Source organism: Zea mays, chromosome 4 (genome assembly GCF_902167145.1).
Source record: "Zea mays cultivar B73 chromosome 4, Zm-B73-REFERENCE-NAM-5.0, whole genome shotgun sequence".
Classification (NCBI taxonomy): Eukaryota; Viridiplantae; Streptophyta; class Magnoliopsida; order Poales; family Poaceae; genus Zea; species Zea mays.
In genome coordinates, this window is record NC_050099.1 from 70,986,750 (window position 1) to 71,006,028 (window position 19,279).

General features: G+C 44.1%; 2 protein-coding genes across 2 annotated transcripts; both read left to right on the plus strand.

Annotated features, from left to right (window-relative positions):
- Window positions 1–11,880: 11,880 nt before the first annotated feature.
- Window positions 11,881–16,057, plus strand: LOC103653377 (Enhancer of polycomb-like transcription factor protein). Its single transcript, XM_008680299.4, has 4 exons — window positions 11,881–13,369; window positions 13,448–14,854; window positions 15,072–15,186; window positions 15,528–16,057. The coding sequence occupies exons 1-4, from the start codon at window positions 12,635–12,637 to the stop codon at window positions 15,743–15,745; spliced, it is 2,475 nt and encodes an 824-aa protein (XP_008678521.1). The 5' UTR covers window positions 11,881–12,634; the 3' UTR covers window positions 15,746–16,057.
- Window positions 16,058–17,717: 1,660 nt separating this feature from the next.
- Window positions 17,718–18,675, plus strand: LOC118477059 (uncharacterized). Its single transcript, XM_035967601.1, has one exon. The coding sequence runs from the start codon at window positions 17,776–17,778 to the stop codon at window positions 18,673–18,675; it is 900 nt and encodes a 299-aa protein (XP_035823494.1). The 5' UTR covers window positions 17,718–17,775.
- Window positions 18,676–19,279: the final 604 nt, after the last annotated feature.

Below are 19,279 nucleotides of genomic sequence, written 5' to 3' on the forward strand. Positions count from 1 at the left end.
ATAAACAGTATTTGTAATGCTTGTCAAATTAACTTCCTAGAGGCCAATTGGGCAGTAGGAAGTTAGCCAGCTAACTTTCTAGGGGCTACAGTCAGCCGTAGGAAGTTAGTTGTAGGAAGTTAGTCAGTTAACGGCGTGAAGCTACTAACTTCAGAGAACCTTCTAACTTCCAAGAGGCTTCTTTGGCTGTAGGAAGTTAGCTAACTTCCTAGATGGCTCTAGAAAGTTAAGCTAACTTCCGACAAAAAATTTCTGAGAGCCAAACTTCCGACAGGATGGCTTTACTTCCGAGAGTTTAGCTAACTTTCTAGAGTTTAGGGCTAACTTCCTAGGGTTTAGGCTCTAGGAAGTTCACTATTTTGGTGTAGTGATTAGTTGTTGCCTTTATTCTTATTGTTGTTCGCATCTAGGGATGGCAATATTACCCGTGGGTTCGGATATCTACGGATATCCGACCCATCGGGTTCGGTTTCGGGTACAATATTTTACCTGCGGGTCTTACTCATACCCGACCCGAGGTAACATCAGATCGGGTTTGGATATTGTACTTTACCCGCAGGTACCCGCGGATATCCAAAAATATGTAAATGGGAGCCAAGTAGCCAACTGTGGCCCAATTGCAGGCCCAACTTGTGACCAGCTGGGCTAACCCTAGGGTCTCCAAGTCCCACCCGGCGTCCCCGCCGCCAGCAGTACTGCAGTAGGCATCAAGCCGAGCGACCGCCGACCCTGTCGTCCTGCGTCCGGCGTCCCTGCCCCAGCAACCCGACCACCACCTACCAACAGTAGGCATCAAGCCAAGCGACCCTGGTCCCTGCGTCCCTGGCTCCCTGCCCATGCGTCACTACACTTCGATGTAGGAGCCGGCCACCTGGCAGATCCCAGGCTGCAACTGCCAGTCGCCCAGCCACTGGCGTTCAGCACTCCGGCTGCCATTCTGCCAAGCACGTCGTCGTCCAGCACTCCAGCCACTGACGTCCAGCTACCGGCCAGATCCCAGGTAGGGCATGTCGCCCGGCCACCGGCAGCCAAGCACGTCGTCGTGAAGCCGTCGTCCAGCGCTGTGTTCGTCGGTATATCCCCTCCCGGCCTCCCCTCAGCCCCTCACATGTATATTTTACAGTTGACGTATCACTGATCTATATGAATATATTTGTCTAAAGTATAAAGTCTAAACGCTATGTACTCATATATTGCTTGCTTCTGTAACAGTAATCAGATTTATCAACCATGTGTTTTATTTGTGTGATGTGTAATTATACCCGCGGGTATCCGATACCCGCGCCGATACCCGATGGCTACGGGCATGGGTACAAAATCCTACCCGCGGGGTATAGTCGCGGGCGGGTATGAGTAATGCCCGCGAGTATTATCGCGAGCGGATATTTCCCATACCTGATCCGAACCCGACCCATTGCCATCCCTATTCACGTCACCTTTGGAATGAGCGTGCAGGGTCTGAAGGTGAATACACGGGAGCTTTGAAGGCTAAGCACTTCAAAGATAATGGAGGGCACATGAAAAATCTCATGTATCCATGAACACTGTTCACCTATTTATAAAGACATGGTGTTGTACAATTTCGTATATAAACTACAAAAATGACATAGATTCTACACACAAGGCCTACGAAATCCATGAGGGGTGTTTCAGTCTTTTCTCTCGAGAAATGTGTTGTGTATGTCCCTCCCTGGTTCCTTCGTCTCCTCATTGACGGAGTTTTGCTCGAAGCTTCGTTTGGGTATCGTCTTCGAGATTGAACCTAGAAGACACATTGGTGTTGCGCTTCGATAAAACCTTTTCTACCGAAGAAAATGATTGAAGCTTGTGTTAGTGCCTAAAAACAGTCTCAAAACAATAGAAATTATTAACTGAGGACCTTCAACAAAGCCTTCTCCCAACAACTAGACTCAGTACTGCTCAGTGAAATCAATGCAAGTTTTTTTACTCAAAAGTAGAACAAAGAGAGAAGATGGTTGCCATTTCACGACGATATCAACTATACACGATGTAGGTGTTCCCGGATATGTGTGTATGCTTATATTTAAAACGTGCGCAAGACAACTACAAAGTTTTAGAGGTAGCTTAATTTTGATTAACAACACAACACATGGCCATACATATGTTATTGTTGCACACTTTTTTCCGTTGCAACGTACGAGTGTTTACCTAGTTGATAGTAAGAGCATCTCCAAGTGTCTTTTTAAATTTCACTCTATAAATTATCATTTAGAGAGTCATTTGCATTAAAACTGTTGTCTATATTTTTTCAATCTTCAACAACTTTTCTGTATCTTGTTTGTACTATAAAGAGCCATTCATGTTTTCTATATTTGGTTAGCGAGAAACTCAGAATAGAAGAGGACTATATTTTATTAACTATTTAGATAAGTTGTTGGAAGGTATTTTTTTACAAAAATCTCCATTTATATAGATTAGGAAGAATATAGAGAGCCTTTTGGAGTTGCTCTAATACAAATAGTTTGAAAATTGGAGTCGACGAAGGATCTATTTAATATGTAGTTTTGGAGGTTTTCTAAAGATATTGTTGGACATTTACTGAGAAGCTAATCATTTTTAATGATGTTGTTGAGCACCAAATTGACCATGCGGACGGTCTGGGCCTGAGGCCGGACGGTCCGTGGTTCGTATTGTCCGCCGTAGCGGCGCAGACTGTTCGTGCGTGCGTAAAATTAGTTAAGGTTCTTGATTTCTTGCGGGATTTGTTAGCTAAACCTGTGGGGTTAACTCGAGAACTGACTTGTAACGGGTCTAGACCTCCACCCTTTATATATATGAAGGGCTATGACTGATTGAACCCCTAACAATCGATCAATCAATCAATATACATCTAGGTCTTTACATTTTGCCCTAGAAGTATACAGTAACTTAGATATGTCTCTCTAATCTTCACCTCTCTCTGGCTCTACGTCGTTTAGAGGCGTCTTGGGTGGCCTGCTAATCCCAAGACAAAGCCTAGGATCTCTCCTCCCCGACGAGGTCCCCGGGAGCGAGATCTAGGCGCCGTCGGTGAACTCTGTCGCCCCTGCGCATGTGCAGACCATCCGACTCATCAGACAGGAACCCTAGCCTCTGCGCCAGGTCACGGACCGTTCGCGCCTCCACAGAGAGCACCGCCACCGCTTCTCATCGCAGTGATTGGCGCCCAGATCGGTGACAACACACTTTTTGGCGACTCCGCTGGAGACATCGCGTATAGACCTATCAGATCAGTCCTCAATGACCGGTTCAAAAGATAGCTCTAACGTCTCCCCCAGCAACATCATCGAGCCGACTTGGGAAACCTTGCCGGCTGAGGAACAACTAGAATTTGAGGAGCACTAGGAGCAGGTGATTAAGGAAGCAAAAGCAAAGTTCCTGGCCAACTTCAAAGTGGACAGGAACAACAAGGTCGTTCGACAACGGGCGATTGATCTGGCTTGACTCTGATCCACTGTAGTTATCGCCAAGGTAAGCGAAACAAACAAAATCCAATCTCTTAGAACTTACATAGATGAGTAGCGAGACCAAACACAATAGATCATAGGGGGTATGCAAAATGATTATAAAAGGCTAGTCGTGTGTTTGATAAATCTACCGTCGCAAACTTTCCCTCGCACGAGGTTCAATCGGGGGAAAACACACATGATTCATCGGTTGTAGATTATCATGACCAGCCACAACCCTTTTATTTGAGTTGGTTGTCATGACATTTGGTCTAAAAAATGTTGGCGCTACTTATCAGAAGGTTATGAATTTGATCTTTTATAAGTTGTTGGGCAACACTATGGAAGTTTACATCGATGATATTGTAGTCAAATTTGCTGAGTTTAGTTCCCATATGACTGATTTGCGCAAAGCCTTTGATAAAATGTGTCGGTACGGTCTAAAAATGAACTCGCGTAAATATGCTTTTGGAGTGTTGGCCGGTAAGTTCTTAGGATTTTCATTCATGAACATGGTATAGAGATAGATCCCGACCAAATCAAGTCCATTCAGAGTGTGGGACCTCTGACCTATAAGCTTGAGATGCAGAAGTTTCTCGGCAATGTAAATTATTTACGAAGGTTTATTTCTAACCTAGACGGAAAGGTTGATGCCTTCACTCCTATCCTTCGGCTTAAAAATGATGCTGAATTCACCTACGGGGTAGAACAGCAGGAAGCATTTGATCTTACTAAAAAATAGTTGTCTTCGACTCCTATATTAAAAGCACCACAAGCAGGAGTGCCATTCAGGTTATACATTGCATCCGAAGATAAAGTTATCGGATCTGTTCTAACACAAGAGACCGAAAAAAGTAGCATGTGGTAACCTACCTAAGTCGGAGGTTGGTGGACGCTAAAACAAGGTACACTTTCATCGAGAAGTTATGCTTATGCCTATTTTATGCATGCAACAAGTGTAGGTGTTATTTATTATCTAGTCATTGCACCGTTTCTGGTCAAACCGATGTGATAAAATACATGTTGCAAAACCCGATCATGAGTGGTAGAGTTGGTAAATGGGCTTATGCAGTTATAGAATATGACTTGGCCTATGAACCATTAAAATCTATGAAATGCAAGATCGTAGCAGAATTTATTGTAGAACATCGGATTGACGATACTCATAAACTAGATATATCATATCTCGTTGTTACTCCCTAAACTTTGTATTTTGATGGATCGATTTACAATGAAGGACAAGGAATTGACATCATGCTTGTGTCGCCAAGTAACGCCTCCTTCGGCTTCTTTAGCCTATTAAAAACTTATTGCACTAACAATCAAGCCAAATATAAGGCCCTCTTATTTGGCTTGGAGCTTTTAAATTGCATGGGAGTAAAACATGTGAAGGAATTTGGTGATTCTCAGCTGGCTGTCCAACAGATATTAGAAGAGTATCGATGTTTAGATGGTACTCTAAATAGTTACCTTAAAATGTTGGGACATAATTCATTCTTTTGACGAATTTAACATTCAACGCATATCTAGGGTTAAGAATTGCAGAGCTAACAATTTGGTGCAAGATGCATCAGGTTATCGGATAAAGCGAGGGAAATTTTACAGCACCGAAAATCTGATAACCGGCATCGCGCCAGATCCCTAGTTCGTGGACTGTCTGGGCTGCCAGCACGGACTGTCTGTAGAAGGTTTGGACCGTCCGGGTATGGGTTCCGGACCATCCTACGTTGCCAGGAGAGTTCTCCTGATTGATTCGACTGATAACGAAGCCGATACAATTGATTGAAGGATACCTATAACTAATTACCTATGAAATCCCAGTGTTAGGACGGATAGGAACGTTCGGCGTATAACTTTCAAGTATATTTTAATGAGTGATGAATGGTTCAGCCCTCGGGCAGAGCATATGTTGATCACCAAATTGACCGTGCGGACAGTCCGGCCCTAAGGTTGGATGGTCTGTGGTCCAGACTATCTGCCATAGCGGCATGGAGCGTCCGCGCGTGCGTAGAATCAACTAAGGTTTCAGATTTCTTACGGGATTTGTTAGCTAAATATGGAGGATTAACTCGAGAGCCGACTTGTAATGGGTCCAACCCCTTTATATAGATGAAGGGCTACAACCGATTGTATTAAAATATGCCCTAGAGATAATCACAGAGATGAACATATTTCTTTGTATCTATGATATATATATATAGCTTAATTGAATATCCATGAAAGGCACCTTGTATTGATTAGCAATTATGTGAATTGTTTGTGAGATTTTTTACTTGTATGGTTATTCTAAATGATGTCCCTAGTCAGAGTCGATGACTAGCACATGTATTAGTTAATGAATATATTTCACAAGTCATGGACATGGAGATGTTAAACTAATAATGTGGGCGCATGTATGACATGAGGCTGGACCGACCCAACGTGAGATATTGTAATATAGTTCTCTTTTTGCAACATGTATACTGTATCCTTAGACCTGAGATTGTCACATGTTTTCAAGATGTGAATTGACTTACTTAGGGACTATCAAACGCTACTCTTTAACTGGGTAGTTATAAAGGTAGTTTTAGGTTTTTCAGGAAGCATGCTGTGAGGTATGCTCAGTCAAGATGAAATTTGTCCCTCTCTTCTTTAGAGAGATATCTCTAGACCCTTCACGTGATTGGATCAAGAAATGCACGTGCTAGGGTTAAGTGTTAACCAATGAAAGGATTCCAATTGACAGTATTGAGAAAGAGATGTCAGCTTAGAGCCAGACCAAATATCATAAGACAAAGGGAACAACATGCACGTAATGCTGCAATGGTTCGTCTGGTATGATCTTTATGTGCATATAGGAGTTGACATGTCTTGCTAGAGGTTGCTGTCAATTATTGGGCCAAGTAAGAGTACTTGGGCTATGTCTATATGTATGTGAACCTATATGGTCACATACTTAAGGGGAAGGAAGCTTAACTTGGATTAGATCTAAAATTAGATAGGGCTTTAGGGTTACTGATGGGCCTCGGAGTTAGAATCCCACCAGAACGCCTATATAATGAGGGGCAGGGGCGCGATTAAGAGAATCCTAATTGGCCACCAGTAAACGAGCAGTCGCCTGCCCCTCACCCTCGTCTAGCCACCGTCGCGAACCTAGCAGTTCGGAAAGCGACGCTTCCTCACTGTACGTGTGGATACCTCGGAGGTGCTGCATCTAGAGTACTAGGACAAATCGCGTGAGGACGTGAAGGTCGCCAGTGACTGCACAACACTGCTCGACGCGTTCATCTACATCGAGACGTCCTCCGCTGCCCTACACGTCTAGTGGTAATTCCATGATCTATAACCGCAGTAGTTCCTGGTTTTATGGGGTCAAAATTTTTGTTTTGCGCTAGTGTAGCCTCCTCATAATCCTTCAAATTGAACCCCCAACAATGGATCAATCAATCAATATACATCTAGTTCTTTATATTTTGCCCTAGTAATAGACAATAACTTAGATCCCTCTCTCTAATCTTCATCTCTCTCCGGTTCTACGTCATTTAGAGACATCTTGGATGGTCTGCCGATCCCAAAACAAAGCCTAGGATCTCTCCTCCCCGACGGGGTCCCTCCCGGGAGCAAGATTCAGGCACCGTCGACGAACTCCACCGCCCCTGCGGACGTGCGGACCGTCCGACCACTAGGCACGAACCGCCCGGCTCGTTAGGCAGGAACCTAGCCTCTGCGCCAGATCGCAGACCGTTGGGCTCCTGGACACGGACCGTCCGCGGCCCCGCAGAGAGCACCATGGTCGGTTCTCATCGCAGTGATTGGCGTCCGAACCAGTACCAATAGATGCTACTACTTTTCTAAACTTACAAAATCTATAAAATCAGACTTTTGTCATATTAACCTAGTTTTATATGCTTTTAATTATCAGAGGTTAAGACCCCTTGATTTTTTTCCCATTTCCTGTATTTTCCGTACAAAATTTATATGGTGCCGTTTGGTTCAGCTTCTGGCCGGATTCTGGCCGCTAGAAGCCGAAGCGGCTCCCAAACGCCTAAATTCTTGACCCGCTTTTGCGCGCCACGCTTGGACGAGAAGCCAGGCGCCTACGCGACGCCAGAAGCCGCCCTCACGCCGCGTCCGCAGAAAGCCGCTCACATTCCTAGGGTTCGCAACCCGCATCCCTCACGACGCTCTCGTCCCCGACGCAACTCGCCGCCGCCGCTGTCCTCCCACTCGCATCTCCCCCCCCCCCCCCGCGCTCGTTGTTGGCCGAAAGCCGGCCTCATTCGCGACACCCGCGGCGCTCGTCCCATCCCCCATCGCATCTCCCGCCGCCGCGCTCGTCGTCTTCGCAGGTAAGCACCTCTCATCCATGGCGACCCTTTCTTGTTTGTCCTCCGCCGCGGAGTTCGTTTCGAAGGTTCCGTGACCCTTTCAGTTCTCTAGGGGTTTGACCGCGGATCGTCAAGCTGCGAGTCGTCCCAACATCGCCTCTCGTCGTCTTCGAAGGTACTTCCTCTCCTCCATCCCGCACCTCTCACAATCTACTCTGCCGACGCCGTCGTTTCGATATCTCACGTCTCAACCTAGTACGGATCCGATTGCCCCCCATGTAAATTTGTTTGTTACCAACCGATTGTATCCTCCATCCCGCCCCGTCTCACAATCTCCTCTGTAGTGGTTAAGTATCCCCCTGTATTGAAGCATAGATTTGTGTCTTTGTTAATTGAATCATACCTTTGTATGTTAGCAGCCGAGGTAGTAATTAGTTTCAATTACTGGATTTAACTACAATGTCCCCATGTCCAGTTTATTCACTACATACTTTTGTTTCGAGCGATGTACTCACGATTTTGTTGTGTAATGTATACTTCAGATTTTCCCATCAACTCGGTCCTTCCTGTTCGGTTCCAAGATCCCCTGAAGCAAAGGTATTGTCAATATGTATTTGTTAGTTACAATAGTTTGAGCATAGATGAGGTGATAGCAAATTTTGTTCTCGGTGATAGGGATACCATTGTTGTGTTTTATCGCTTATTTTTGATCTAGGTTTATTTCAAAGTTTGTCTATGTCAGCACCCGAATGTTAGTTGGTACCACCTCAGTTTGTCCATGTTTCCACGCAATTCATGTCATAACATGGAAGTTAGTAGATACTCCCCTTGTCTAGTACACTAACGAACTAAATCCACATCAGATGGATTCAGCAGACTCCATAGCCGACAAGGCAATTGGAAGGATGCAAGAGATTGCAGACAAGATATTTTCCGTAGCTCGTGAAACAATCCGTCCAGGACGCGGGTTGACCTCATTTGAGGCTACCAAATTACGTGTAGCATTGGAGGACATTGCTTGCATGCTTGAGCAAGACTCTCTGGTGTTGCAAGAGAATTTGGACAACGTGAACAACGTAAACAACCCTGGTGAAAGCAGCTACGAATCGTCAGCCTTGTCCTCACCACCCCCTGCTGACGAGTACCTTAGTCCGGATTGGGACTTTGCTGAGCACTTCGAAAACTTCTGGGGTCTTGAATATGACTCCGACCAGATGCCATCGTTTAGTGACAATGAAGTATAAGTTGGATAATGTTAGAGTCAGGTGTTAGTGTGACTGAGATAGATCAGGCTTTTGGTTCTTGCGACTTTCTACACTGTTTCGTTGTGCTTTTGTGATCAGTAGCACTTTTATTTCGTCAGTCCCTATATGTAATTATGGCAAACGAATGTGACTGCTTATGGTACTACTTTTATTATGGTCAGTTTCCTCTTATATTTGATGTCGTAGTAACTGAACTTCAATACGTAATATGAATCGTGTACACTCTTTCGCACTAGATGGACAAGTCTAGCAAAGTGATTGCTAAGTGGGATAGTAGAGCAACAAAAAATTACACAGAAATATGTGTAGAAGAGGTCAATGCACGGAACAGGCCACAACAATTCCTAAACGCCGAAGGGTATGCTAACCTCATAAGAAAGTTTAAGGAACGCACTGGTCGCACTTACACAAGGGATCAAATGAAGAATAGGTGGGATTCGTTGAAGAGAATGTTCACCCAGTGGAAAACTCTTAATGAAAGGGCTACAGGTCTTGGTCGAGACCCTCATACTGGTTCAATCAGTGCGCCAGATGAGTGGTGGGCCAAGCAAAATGAAGTAAGTCTCACTTTTTTTTGTAGACTAACAATAGTATTTGCCATCTGAAACTAGGAACTACCATGTTGGTGCAGGCAATGCCAGGTTGTATTATGTTCAAAACAACCCCCCTAGAGAATGAGGACGAGCTAAAGGTTATGTTTGGACCCATTGTCTGCACAAATGAAAGAACCCTGGTTCCTGGCGTCGAGGATGCTAATTCATCATCTGATGATCATTTCGAAGCCACTTTAGGTGGGGGTGAAAACAGCACACCTGACCCCTGCACAAATGCTAGTGGGAAGCGTAAGATGCGGTATGATTCTCCTAAACCAAAGAAGAAAAAAGATTCGAGGGAAGAGTACATGAGAAGACTAGTGGAGGCTTTTGAGTCGCGTTCAATGACCACTAACAAGTCCATTACCTCTGCTGACAATGACCCAGTTCGACTTGAGATTAAAAAGCAGTTGCAACAAGTTATGGATGATGGATCACCAGAAGGCAGCCAACTACATTTGTTTGCCACTCATCTATTGATTGAGAAAAAGTATAGAGATGTTTTTGCAAACTTGCAGACAAAAGAAGGAAGGATCGCTTGGCTTCGCAATGCTTACGAGATAGATCTTAAAAAGTGCACTTAGCTGCTGGTCGTCCGACAACAGAGGCTTATGTTCAGTATTATCGTTGTTTCTGTCTGTTTTATGAGTCTTGTCGTTTCATTGTTGTGAGGAATAAACTTGTCGTGCGCTTCATTTTTCCCTTTGAAACAGTTTTCTAGATATTCGAGTTGAACTTGTATTTCAATAATCTGAGTTGTCAGCTTGTGAACAATGTGAATCTGTGAACTTTCTGTCTCCTTTGAATAGTGAATATATGTGGCTTGTAAACTGTGGTTGTACATTATTATGTGACTTATAAACTGTGGTTACATATGAATATGTGTCTGTTGTTTGTGTGCATGCAAATGTGTGACCCTGCTGCACACACATATGATAATGAAATGGATGACACAGATGCAGAATTGGTGGTTGCTATATGTGCTGTAGACGTTTGGGGCAGGACTTTCAGTCAGGTTCCTAGAAGAACATTGGTTGAAACTGGTATTCAATGGGTGGAGAGAACGTTGGAGAATAGTAACGACTGCTTCGATATGTTTCGCATGCGACGAACTGTTTTTAGACGATTGCATGACACATTGGTGGACAATTATGGTCTGCTTCCAAGTCGGGGTGTCAGTACTATGGAAGCACTTGGCATTTTCTTGTGGGCATGTGGGGGTCCACAGTCATTTAGGCAGATAAGGAATAAGTTTGGTCACTCCTTGGAAACAATTAGTCGCAAGTATAGTGAAGTCCTCGATGCACTGTTTAAGATGTCATCTGACATAATTAAGCCCAAAGACCCATATTTCATCGAGATTCATCCTCGTTTGCGAGAGGCGAGATTTTGGCCACACTTCAAGGATTGCATAGGAGCAATTGATGGTAGTCACTTTCCAGCGGCAGTCCCGGCCTCGGAGCAAGCCAAATATATTGGACGACACAGTTACGCATCGCAGAATGTAATGGCCGTTTGTGACTTCGATATGAGGTTCACATTTGTTGTCACAGGATGGCCAGGATCCGTACATGACACTAGAGTATTACAAGATACTTTGATAACTTATGCGGACAGGTTCCCCCAGCCACCAGAAGGTATATAATTATATACCTTGTTTTTATGACATATGCTATTAATTAATGGCTTAAGTATTTAACTTTTGTATTTCATGTTTGTGCAGGTAAATACTATCTTGTGGATTCAGGTTATCCAAATAGAAAGGGCTACCTTGCACCTTATAAGGGTCAGAAGTACCACATTTCTAAATGGCAAAATGCGAGGCAACCTATTGGGAGCAAAGAAGTATTCAACTATGCACACTCTTCGCTACGCAATGTTATAGAGCGACCGTTTGGGGTGCTTAAAATGAAGTGGAGAGTTCTATTAAGTCTCCCTTCTTTTTCGCTTACCAAACAATCCAAGATAATTATTGCTTGTATGACATTGCATAACTTCATTAGAGAGAGTGCTCTACACGATAGAGACTTTGATGAACTAGGACCTAGTAGCATCAGTCATGATGTACCTTTAGGTGAGAGTAGTAGTAGCACATCTGATGAGTTAGACATGAGTGCTTTTCGAGATGCAATTGCTAATGCATTAGTGTCGTAGTTAAGTATGTCAATGTAACGGTACTTATGATGTAATCAACTCCACTAATTAATGTGTAATGACCTTTTCTTCGTTATGGGTTTCATTTTATAGTTTCTTCGAACAGAATCTGCAATATGAGAATCTGATTATCCAAACACGTAGATTCTCACGAACAGCTTTTCTGCACAGCTGACGAACTAAACACCTAAATTCTAACCACCAGCTTTTCCCAACAGCCAGCTTTTCCCCACAGCCAGCTTTTCAGATAAGCTGGTCAGAAAAAAACCGAACTAAACACGCCCTGTATGAGTTCAATGAAATTCCTAAACAAGAAGCTACCTACTTTTCACGTTGAGAAGATCAAACAAACATCGAACCAGAACGGCTGAACCGAACCGGCGGCGGCTGCTCGCCTGCCCTGACCAGTACGCGGCATTAAATGCAAGCTTGATCTCTGGGCATCAGAAACTCGAAAGAAATAGCCCAGACAGCCCACGATCGGCCCAGTCTCATCGCAAACGCACGCGCACGTCGCCGTCGCCCCGCTGTAACCCTACCTGCCCCCCGAAGCTTCCCCGTCCTTCTCCTTGCGGCGGCCGCGGGCGGCGCGGCCAGTCGGCGGCCACCCGCCCCCATCTCCTACTTTAGCCTCCCAACCTCACCGCCGCTGCTCGCCTCTCCCCCGCCCCCTTCCCCACTCCGCCCCGTATTTCTTCTCCTTGGCGCTCAGGAGGACCCCTCAATCCACCTGGTGGGATCTGATCGCAATCGGATCCCTCTCTTCCGCCGCGGCCGCCTCTCCGGGGAGGAGCCCCGGGCTCGAAGAGACGGAGGCGAGGGTAGACGACGGAGGCGAGGAGGACGACGAGGCGGAGGAGGGGAAGCCCATGCCGGCCGCCGGTTCCCGCCGATTCACTCGCGTCTTCATGCCCAAGGCCCCCAAGCCGCCGCAATCCCAGGACCAGGCCGACCGCGCCACCCGGGTCCTTCGCTCCGGTAAGCGCCTAGCCGCCGACAGGATCCGCTGGGACGCCAAGGAGGCCGCAGCCTTTCACGTCGACATCAACCACGGCCACGTCCAGAAGCGCCAAAAAGAGGATTTTCCCAAACCGGGATTGCCACCTCTGACGAAGTCCTTCGGTATCGTGTACAGAAGAAAACGGCGCCGCCGGAGGCACCCCACCGCTGAGGTTGTCCCCGAGGACGAGGACGGCATCAGGAGGTTTGGGATAGTATACACCAGGAAGAAGGGCAAGCGATCCAAGGTCAGCCCTCTCCTGCTCCCGCAAGAGCCAGAGGCCCCCTGTGACCTCGCCGCTGCGATTCCATGCTCCTCCTCCCGGGAGTTTGCTTCACGAACTGGCTTCTTGGATGCCCATTTCTCGGCCCTGGTAGATGGTGTCTCCACTCACTCTGGGGTTCAGACGCTCGTTGTCCTTGTTGATACGTCTTGCTCTGGGAGCTCTCACCGGCTCCTTGGATTTCTTCTACCCGTGCTGTGGTGGATGCGCCACAGTAGGCAGCGGGGAAAGTTCCAGAACCTTGCCACTTTCATTTTGTCTGCTGGTGTGGCGGTTGCGTTTGCATCCCACGGGGTGCACTTTGTCAAGCTCCAGAGTGCCGTAAGCTTTCTACAGCCTTCATCTGCCCTGTTTTAGTTTCTGGTGCAATTGGTGTAACATTTGTGCTTCTTCCTACAGTCTGCATTGTTACATAGGCCTCTTGCGCATTGTGGGTGGTGTGCGCTTCATGGTTCCACGAAATCTGAACCACTTTTGTCAGTCGATTTCTCAGCACTTCCTTCATACTTTTGGAGCTTGCATTATGCCGTAGCTCTTGATTCGATGTATCTGCCACCTATGATTCGGCACAGCTGGCTGCTGGTTGGGGGATCTGAAGAAATCTATCCTCACACTCCTTTGTATGTGGATTCTGGGGCTCAGAGCAGTGGTTTTGCCACTACGAACATGGACAGCAATGAACCTTGCAGAGTGGTTCCAAACTACATGCCCCTTGAACAGGGTGCTGGTCTAGTGGTTCATGGTCTGAGGCTAAAGAAGCATCAAAGGCGGAGGAGAACTATGAGGCATCCCCAAAATTGGCGGTGTCTTATAGCAAGATTACCTTACAATGGAATTGGGATGAAGCAGAGCACGTCTGCCATGCAAACAGGAGTAAAGCTGCGGTCAAGCAGGCAAGAATCTCCTGTGGAGCCTGTCCAACCTAAAGCAGCATTAGGAATTTCTCTTGATTTGCTTGAAAACATGGACGAAAGTGATGTTTCAACTCCCATGGGATCAACTAGGAGAAAGAGATCTTTGAAGAGCCCTGTTGAGAGAATGAATGAAAAGCTGGCCTTGGCTGAGGTGAGACAGGACATAGATTCTGTTCACAGCAAAGCAAACCTTTTAGTTTTTCAAGCTGATAGGTGCTGGAGGGAGGAAGGTGCCGAAGTTATGCTAGAACTATCAGAAACCAATAAGTGGTGTATAGTTGTGAAGATACAAGGTGTTACTAGGTACTTGCTTAAACCTTCAGATATGAGGTCATATGTCATTAATCGTCATACTCAAGCCTACATGTGGACAGTTGATGATGCATGGAAGCTTGAGTTCACTGATAGGTGGGACTGGCTGTTATTCAAAGAGTTGCATGTTGTGGGCTGTGAGCGTAATTCTCAGGGAAAGGCAATCCCAATTCCTGGGGTACATGAAGTTTCTGGTGAGATGGAAGGGATTGTTACAGATCCTTTCTTACGCCCTGTGCCAGACTATATCAGGATGGTGGATGATGAAGTTGGGCGAGCTCTCTCAAGGGATTCTATTTATGACATGGACTCAGAAGATGAACAATGGCTCATTCAGTTGAACCATTCAGATTCTGATCCAAACAGCTCTCAAAGGAATCATATCTCTTACGAAGACTTTGAAGTGTTAATAAGCATATTTGAAAAGGATGCCTACAACAATCCCCAAGGGAAAAATGATTTGAGCGAGCTTCTTTCCAGATATCCTGCTTTACTAAAGGATGATAACGTGCATGCTGTGTATGGGTATTGGACGAGTAAGAGGTCCAAGAGAGCTGCACCATTGCTAAGGGTATTTCAGGTAATTTTGTGGGGTTTGTCATACCCATTTCCATGCTCATCGATACTTTGTTATATCGTTTCCCTTTTCTACTGTCTAGCCTTGTTTACACCATCTAACTGATACCAGTTACCTAATACCAAAGATTAATTCTTTTTACAGCTATTCCCTGTTGTTTCTCTTTTTGTCAAGTTTTCATTTATTGTATATTATCTAATTGATAGTGTTTAAATCTTAGGGCGCACCCATAAGGCGAGGACATCTACCACAAAAGTCTGCCATGAAGCGAAAGAGATCTTTCAAGAGACAAAAAAGCCGAGCTGGCCGTGGAAAGCATGAAGCTTTATTGCAAGGTAATTACTACCTGCATAACGAGCCCTACTCAGCAATACATTTAATAAATCTGATAATATGGAGATCCAAACTGGAGGCAGATCTTAATCTCTACCTTCAATTATTGCGCTGTCTGATGACCACCCACGCACCCCAACCAAAACAAAACCTTGTTATGGACTTCTTCGGTCAACCTTATTGTGCACTTGACAATAAAAAAAAATAATATGTACCCTAAAAATGATATGTCAAACACCATTAAATTGCTGAAGTGGTGTCCAATCTAGTATTTATCACATCACTATGGTTCTGCTGAGGTAGATTAATCTTATTTCATTTGTTTGTGCATTATGGTTTACAGACAATGCTGAAGATGAGGCAGCTTTGCAGAGAGTTGCCCAAGCTGATCGTGCAGCAAAACGGGCTCTAGAAACAGCTATTCAACTGCGCAACAGAGCCCAGTCTCTCATGACAAACGCAGAGCTCGCAGCATACAAATCCATCATGGCTCTCAGGATCGCTGAGGCTGCTAGGATATCTGACTCTTCCCGAGATATTGTTTGTACAATCCTCGACTAAAGATGGATATGGGCTGATCGATTTGTGTGGAGGGCATGGGGAATACTCTTTTTTTTTCTTTGGTTGCATCATTGCCCATGATGTTGGCTTTTCGACAAGCTGTGGGGCTATTTTTTCGCCCTCCCCTCGGGTTGTCAACTTTGTCAAGCCAATTTTGAGGTGGAATGCTTGAACTGAAAACTGTAATTCCTTGTATAAATTAAAGTAGCTAGCTAGGTTCTGTATCTTATGGGATCTGATATGTAGAAATGATGAAAGGAAAAGGTAAAAAAAATGCATGAGATGAAGCGAAATCAAGCATCTGTTTGCATCCTTTTTGTGTGTGTGTGTGTGTCTATATATATATATATATATATATATATATATATATATATATATAAGCAAAATAAAGCTTATATTTGTATTGGATAAATTAATAAGTAATGAAATATATTAATTTAGAATTTAAATGATGTGATATATGAAATTATGAGTCTTATTAGTCTTTTCTATTAGTAATAAATTAACTAGTAATTGATTATATTGTTGTATATATACAATTGATTATATTGTTGTATATATACGATATATTGTTTTTGTTGTGTCTCGTGAGCTAAACGAGCTAGCTCCAGCATGTAAACAAGTTGAGCCGAGCTAGCTCTTTGTCTTAACGAGCTAGCTCGGTCGAGCTGAGCTGAACTGGTTCAATATCCACCCTTACATATATGTTGTCTATAACTTGTCCCTTTTTTGTGTTTTTATCCGTGTGTTATGTAGCGTCACTTCTCCAAAAGTATTTGCTTTATATTTTGCAAATGCTATTTGCCATATAAGTCTTGTTTGGAACAATTCAGTTTCTAATAAACTAGTTTTTATTTTTTAGCTAGGAGAAGCCAATTTCTTAGTCTTTAAGAAACCGAGAATCCAATCTCTATAAACTAAGACATAAACTGATATGTTTGGAACCACCTCAATTTTATAAACCAATTTCTTAAAAATTGAGTGGTTCCAAACAGATCCATAGTATTGTAATTGAGCCACTGAAATTTGTGCCCATAATTATTTAAGAGCAACTCCAGTGGTTGTCTAAATAATAGCTCCTTAAATTGATGTTTACTAAGCTGCTAAATTTGTTTTACGAGTAAAAAAAGGATCGGTCTCCAACAATTGCTGATATATAGGAAGCTAAAACTGTTTTGAATCTTTGGTGGGGCCATTTATTCCTGCGCCGCCAGCAGCCTTGTGCGAAAGACAAATACAACTTGCCCTAACGGACGAAGTCTGCACCATTTGGTATGTTCACACGTCCCCAACTTGGCGCATCTGAAATAGAAATTCCTTTTGCCAAAATTCATGGCAAGCTTGTAGCACTTGGGCCACTAGGTGTATATGTACATCGTACATGGCAAGCTTCGTTCGTCGTCACAATCTCACACCGTCACAGCGGCGGACGAAGGCTTCATCCCTGTGTAGCAGCAAGGAAAGTAGCCTATCCACAAGCACCGAACCCCACCCACATGCATTGGGATGTTCATCTCAAGGTTTAGTTTATCTTCTGTTAAACTTATGTAGGCTGTTTTTTGCAAATCCAGGTGATGGGTTCAAATAGATTGTTGTCGTCACGAGTACTTGATGAATCTTCGTCGGATGACGACGAGGATTTTATATTTTGTGCTGCTCAAATCATTCATAATGTTTCACAAGTTCGTAGAAAGCCAGGAGGCTCCGTTCTAGGTCGTGCATATATTTATCGGGATAGAGAAGCGGGACACACGAGATTATACCAAGATTACTTGCCTGACAGTCCTACTTATGGCCCGAACTTGTTTCGGCGGAGGTAACAATATATTTGATTTGTATGGTTAGTTTGTGTCTCAATTGTCTTATAGATGCCTCGTTATTTTCCTTGCCACAGGTTCAGGATGCATCGACCACTATTTATTCGCATAATGAATGCTGTTGAACAACATGATAATTACTTCGAGCAGAAGAGAAACGCAACTCAACAACAAGGTTTAAGTTGTTTGCAGAAGCTTACTGCAGTCTTCCGTATGCTAACTTATGGAGTGGCAGCAGATGCTACGGATGAGTATGTACGTATTGGAGAAAGTACTGCACTGCAAAGTCTAAGAAGGTTCGTTAAAGCTGTAATAGAGGTTTTTGGTGAGTATTTAAGATCACCTAATGAAAATGATATACATCGGTTACTTGCACTTGGTAATGAAAGAGGTTTTCCTGGTATGCTTGGTTCACTTGATTGCATGCATTGGAGGTGGAAGAATTGCCCGTCAGCCTTACAAGGCCAGTTTTTGGGCCATCATCACACACCTACTATAATTTTAGAAGCAGTTGCCTCACAAGATTTATGGATTTGGCATGCTTTTTTTGGATTACCTGGCTCTCTCAATGACATCAATGTTCTTCATCGATCTACCCTCTTCGCAAAATTATCAAATGGAGAAAGTCCACAAGTGAATTATAGAATAAATAACCATGAGTATTCAATGGGATACTACCTTGCAGATGGAATATATCCTTCTTGGGCAACATTGGTTAAGACCATACCAGAACCAGGAGGCAATAAAAGGATCTACTATGCAAAAGCACAAGAAGCGGCACAGAAGGATGTAGAACGAGCCTTTGGGGTCCTCCAATCTCGTTTTGCCATTGTTCGCGGTCCAACTCGATTATGGGACGAGGAGACACTAAGCAACATAATGATAGCATGTATAATTATGCACAACATGATTATTGAAGATGAGGGTAGAGTCGATCCAAATGAACGTTTTGAGAATGGAGGAGAAAATGTGGAGCCTTCCCATGAGATGACAGCAGATTTTGATGAATTCCTTGAGAATCACAAGAAAATTAGGAACCAAGAAACACATTATCAACTTCGAGAAGACCTAGTTGAGCACTTGTGGCAACACCACCCAGATTTATATTGTTAATGTCATTTGTTAAAGTTTTTTTTACATTTCTAGAAATTATTAGTCTAAGTATTTCCTATGTCCAGATTTTATAAATATGTTTTCCTCTCACTCATCGTGGTCCAAACCTGCACTGGGGCTAGCAGTGAGCTATCACACTTTTGATGCCAGTAGCTTAGGTCTTTCAGTCCAAGCGACATACCCGCCCATGAAGCATCTATGCCTTCCATAAGGACTCTATTGCAAGCAAACTAGACACACCTTTATTGCAAGAAAACTGCACACCGCGAGTAAGAAATGACTGAGTAGGAAAGACACAGGACAACCTTCATTAGTATGAAAATGAAAGGTCAGACGATACACACCAACATCTGTCTAAAAATGAAATGACTGAAGCCACATAGTTCACCCAATAAAATCTCACAAGTATGTTTTAAAGGAAAAGTGGACCACTATCTAAGTGCGACGACTAATAATTTCAGACTGAAGGTTCATGTAATATTGCTGCCGCATCTCATTTAAAGAACTGAGATCGATGTTCATAATTCTCTCTTCTTCGGCAAGTCTCTTCAAGTAAGTATTGTTGGCTTTATTGCTAAGCTTCTCCCTCTCTAGTGCCATTCTC

What these genes read in the sequence shown, in the direction of transcription:
- LOC103653377 (XM_008680299.4), top strand. Translation starts at nt 12,635, where the DNA reads ATGCCGGCCGCCGGTTCCCGCCGATTCACTCGCGTCTTCATGCCCAAG. An exon ending in TTGTCAAGCTCCAGAGTGCC is followed by an intron (nt 13,370 to 13,447) that starts GTAAGCTTTCTA and finishes TTCTTCCTACAG; the next exon opens with TCTGCATTGTTACATAGGCC. An exon ending in GCATGAAGCTTTATTGCAAG is followed by an intron (nt 15,187 to 15,527) that starts GTAATTACTACC and finishes TATGGTTTACAG; the next exon opens with ACAATGCTGAAGATGAGGCA.
- LOC118477059 (XM_035967601.1), top strand. Translation starts at nt 17,776, where the DNA reads ATGCTAACTTATGGAGTGGCAGCAGATGCTACGGATGAGTATGTACGT.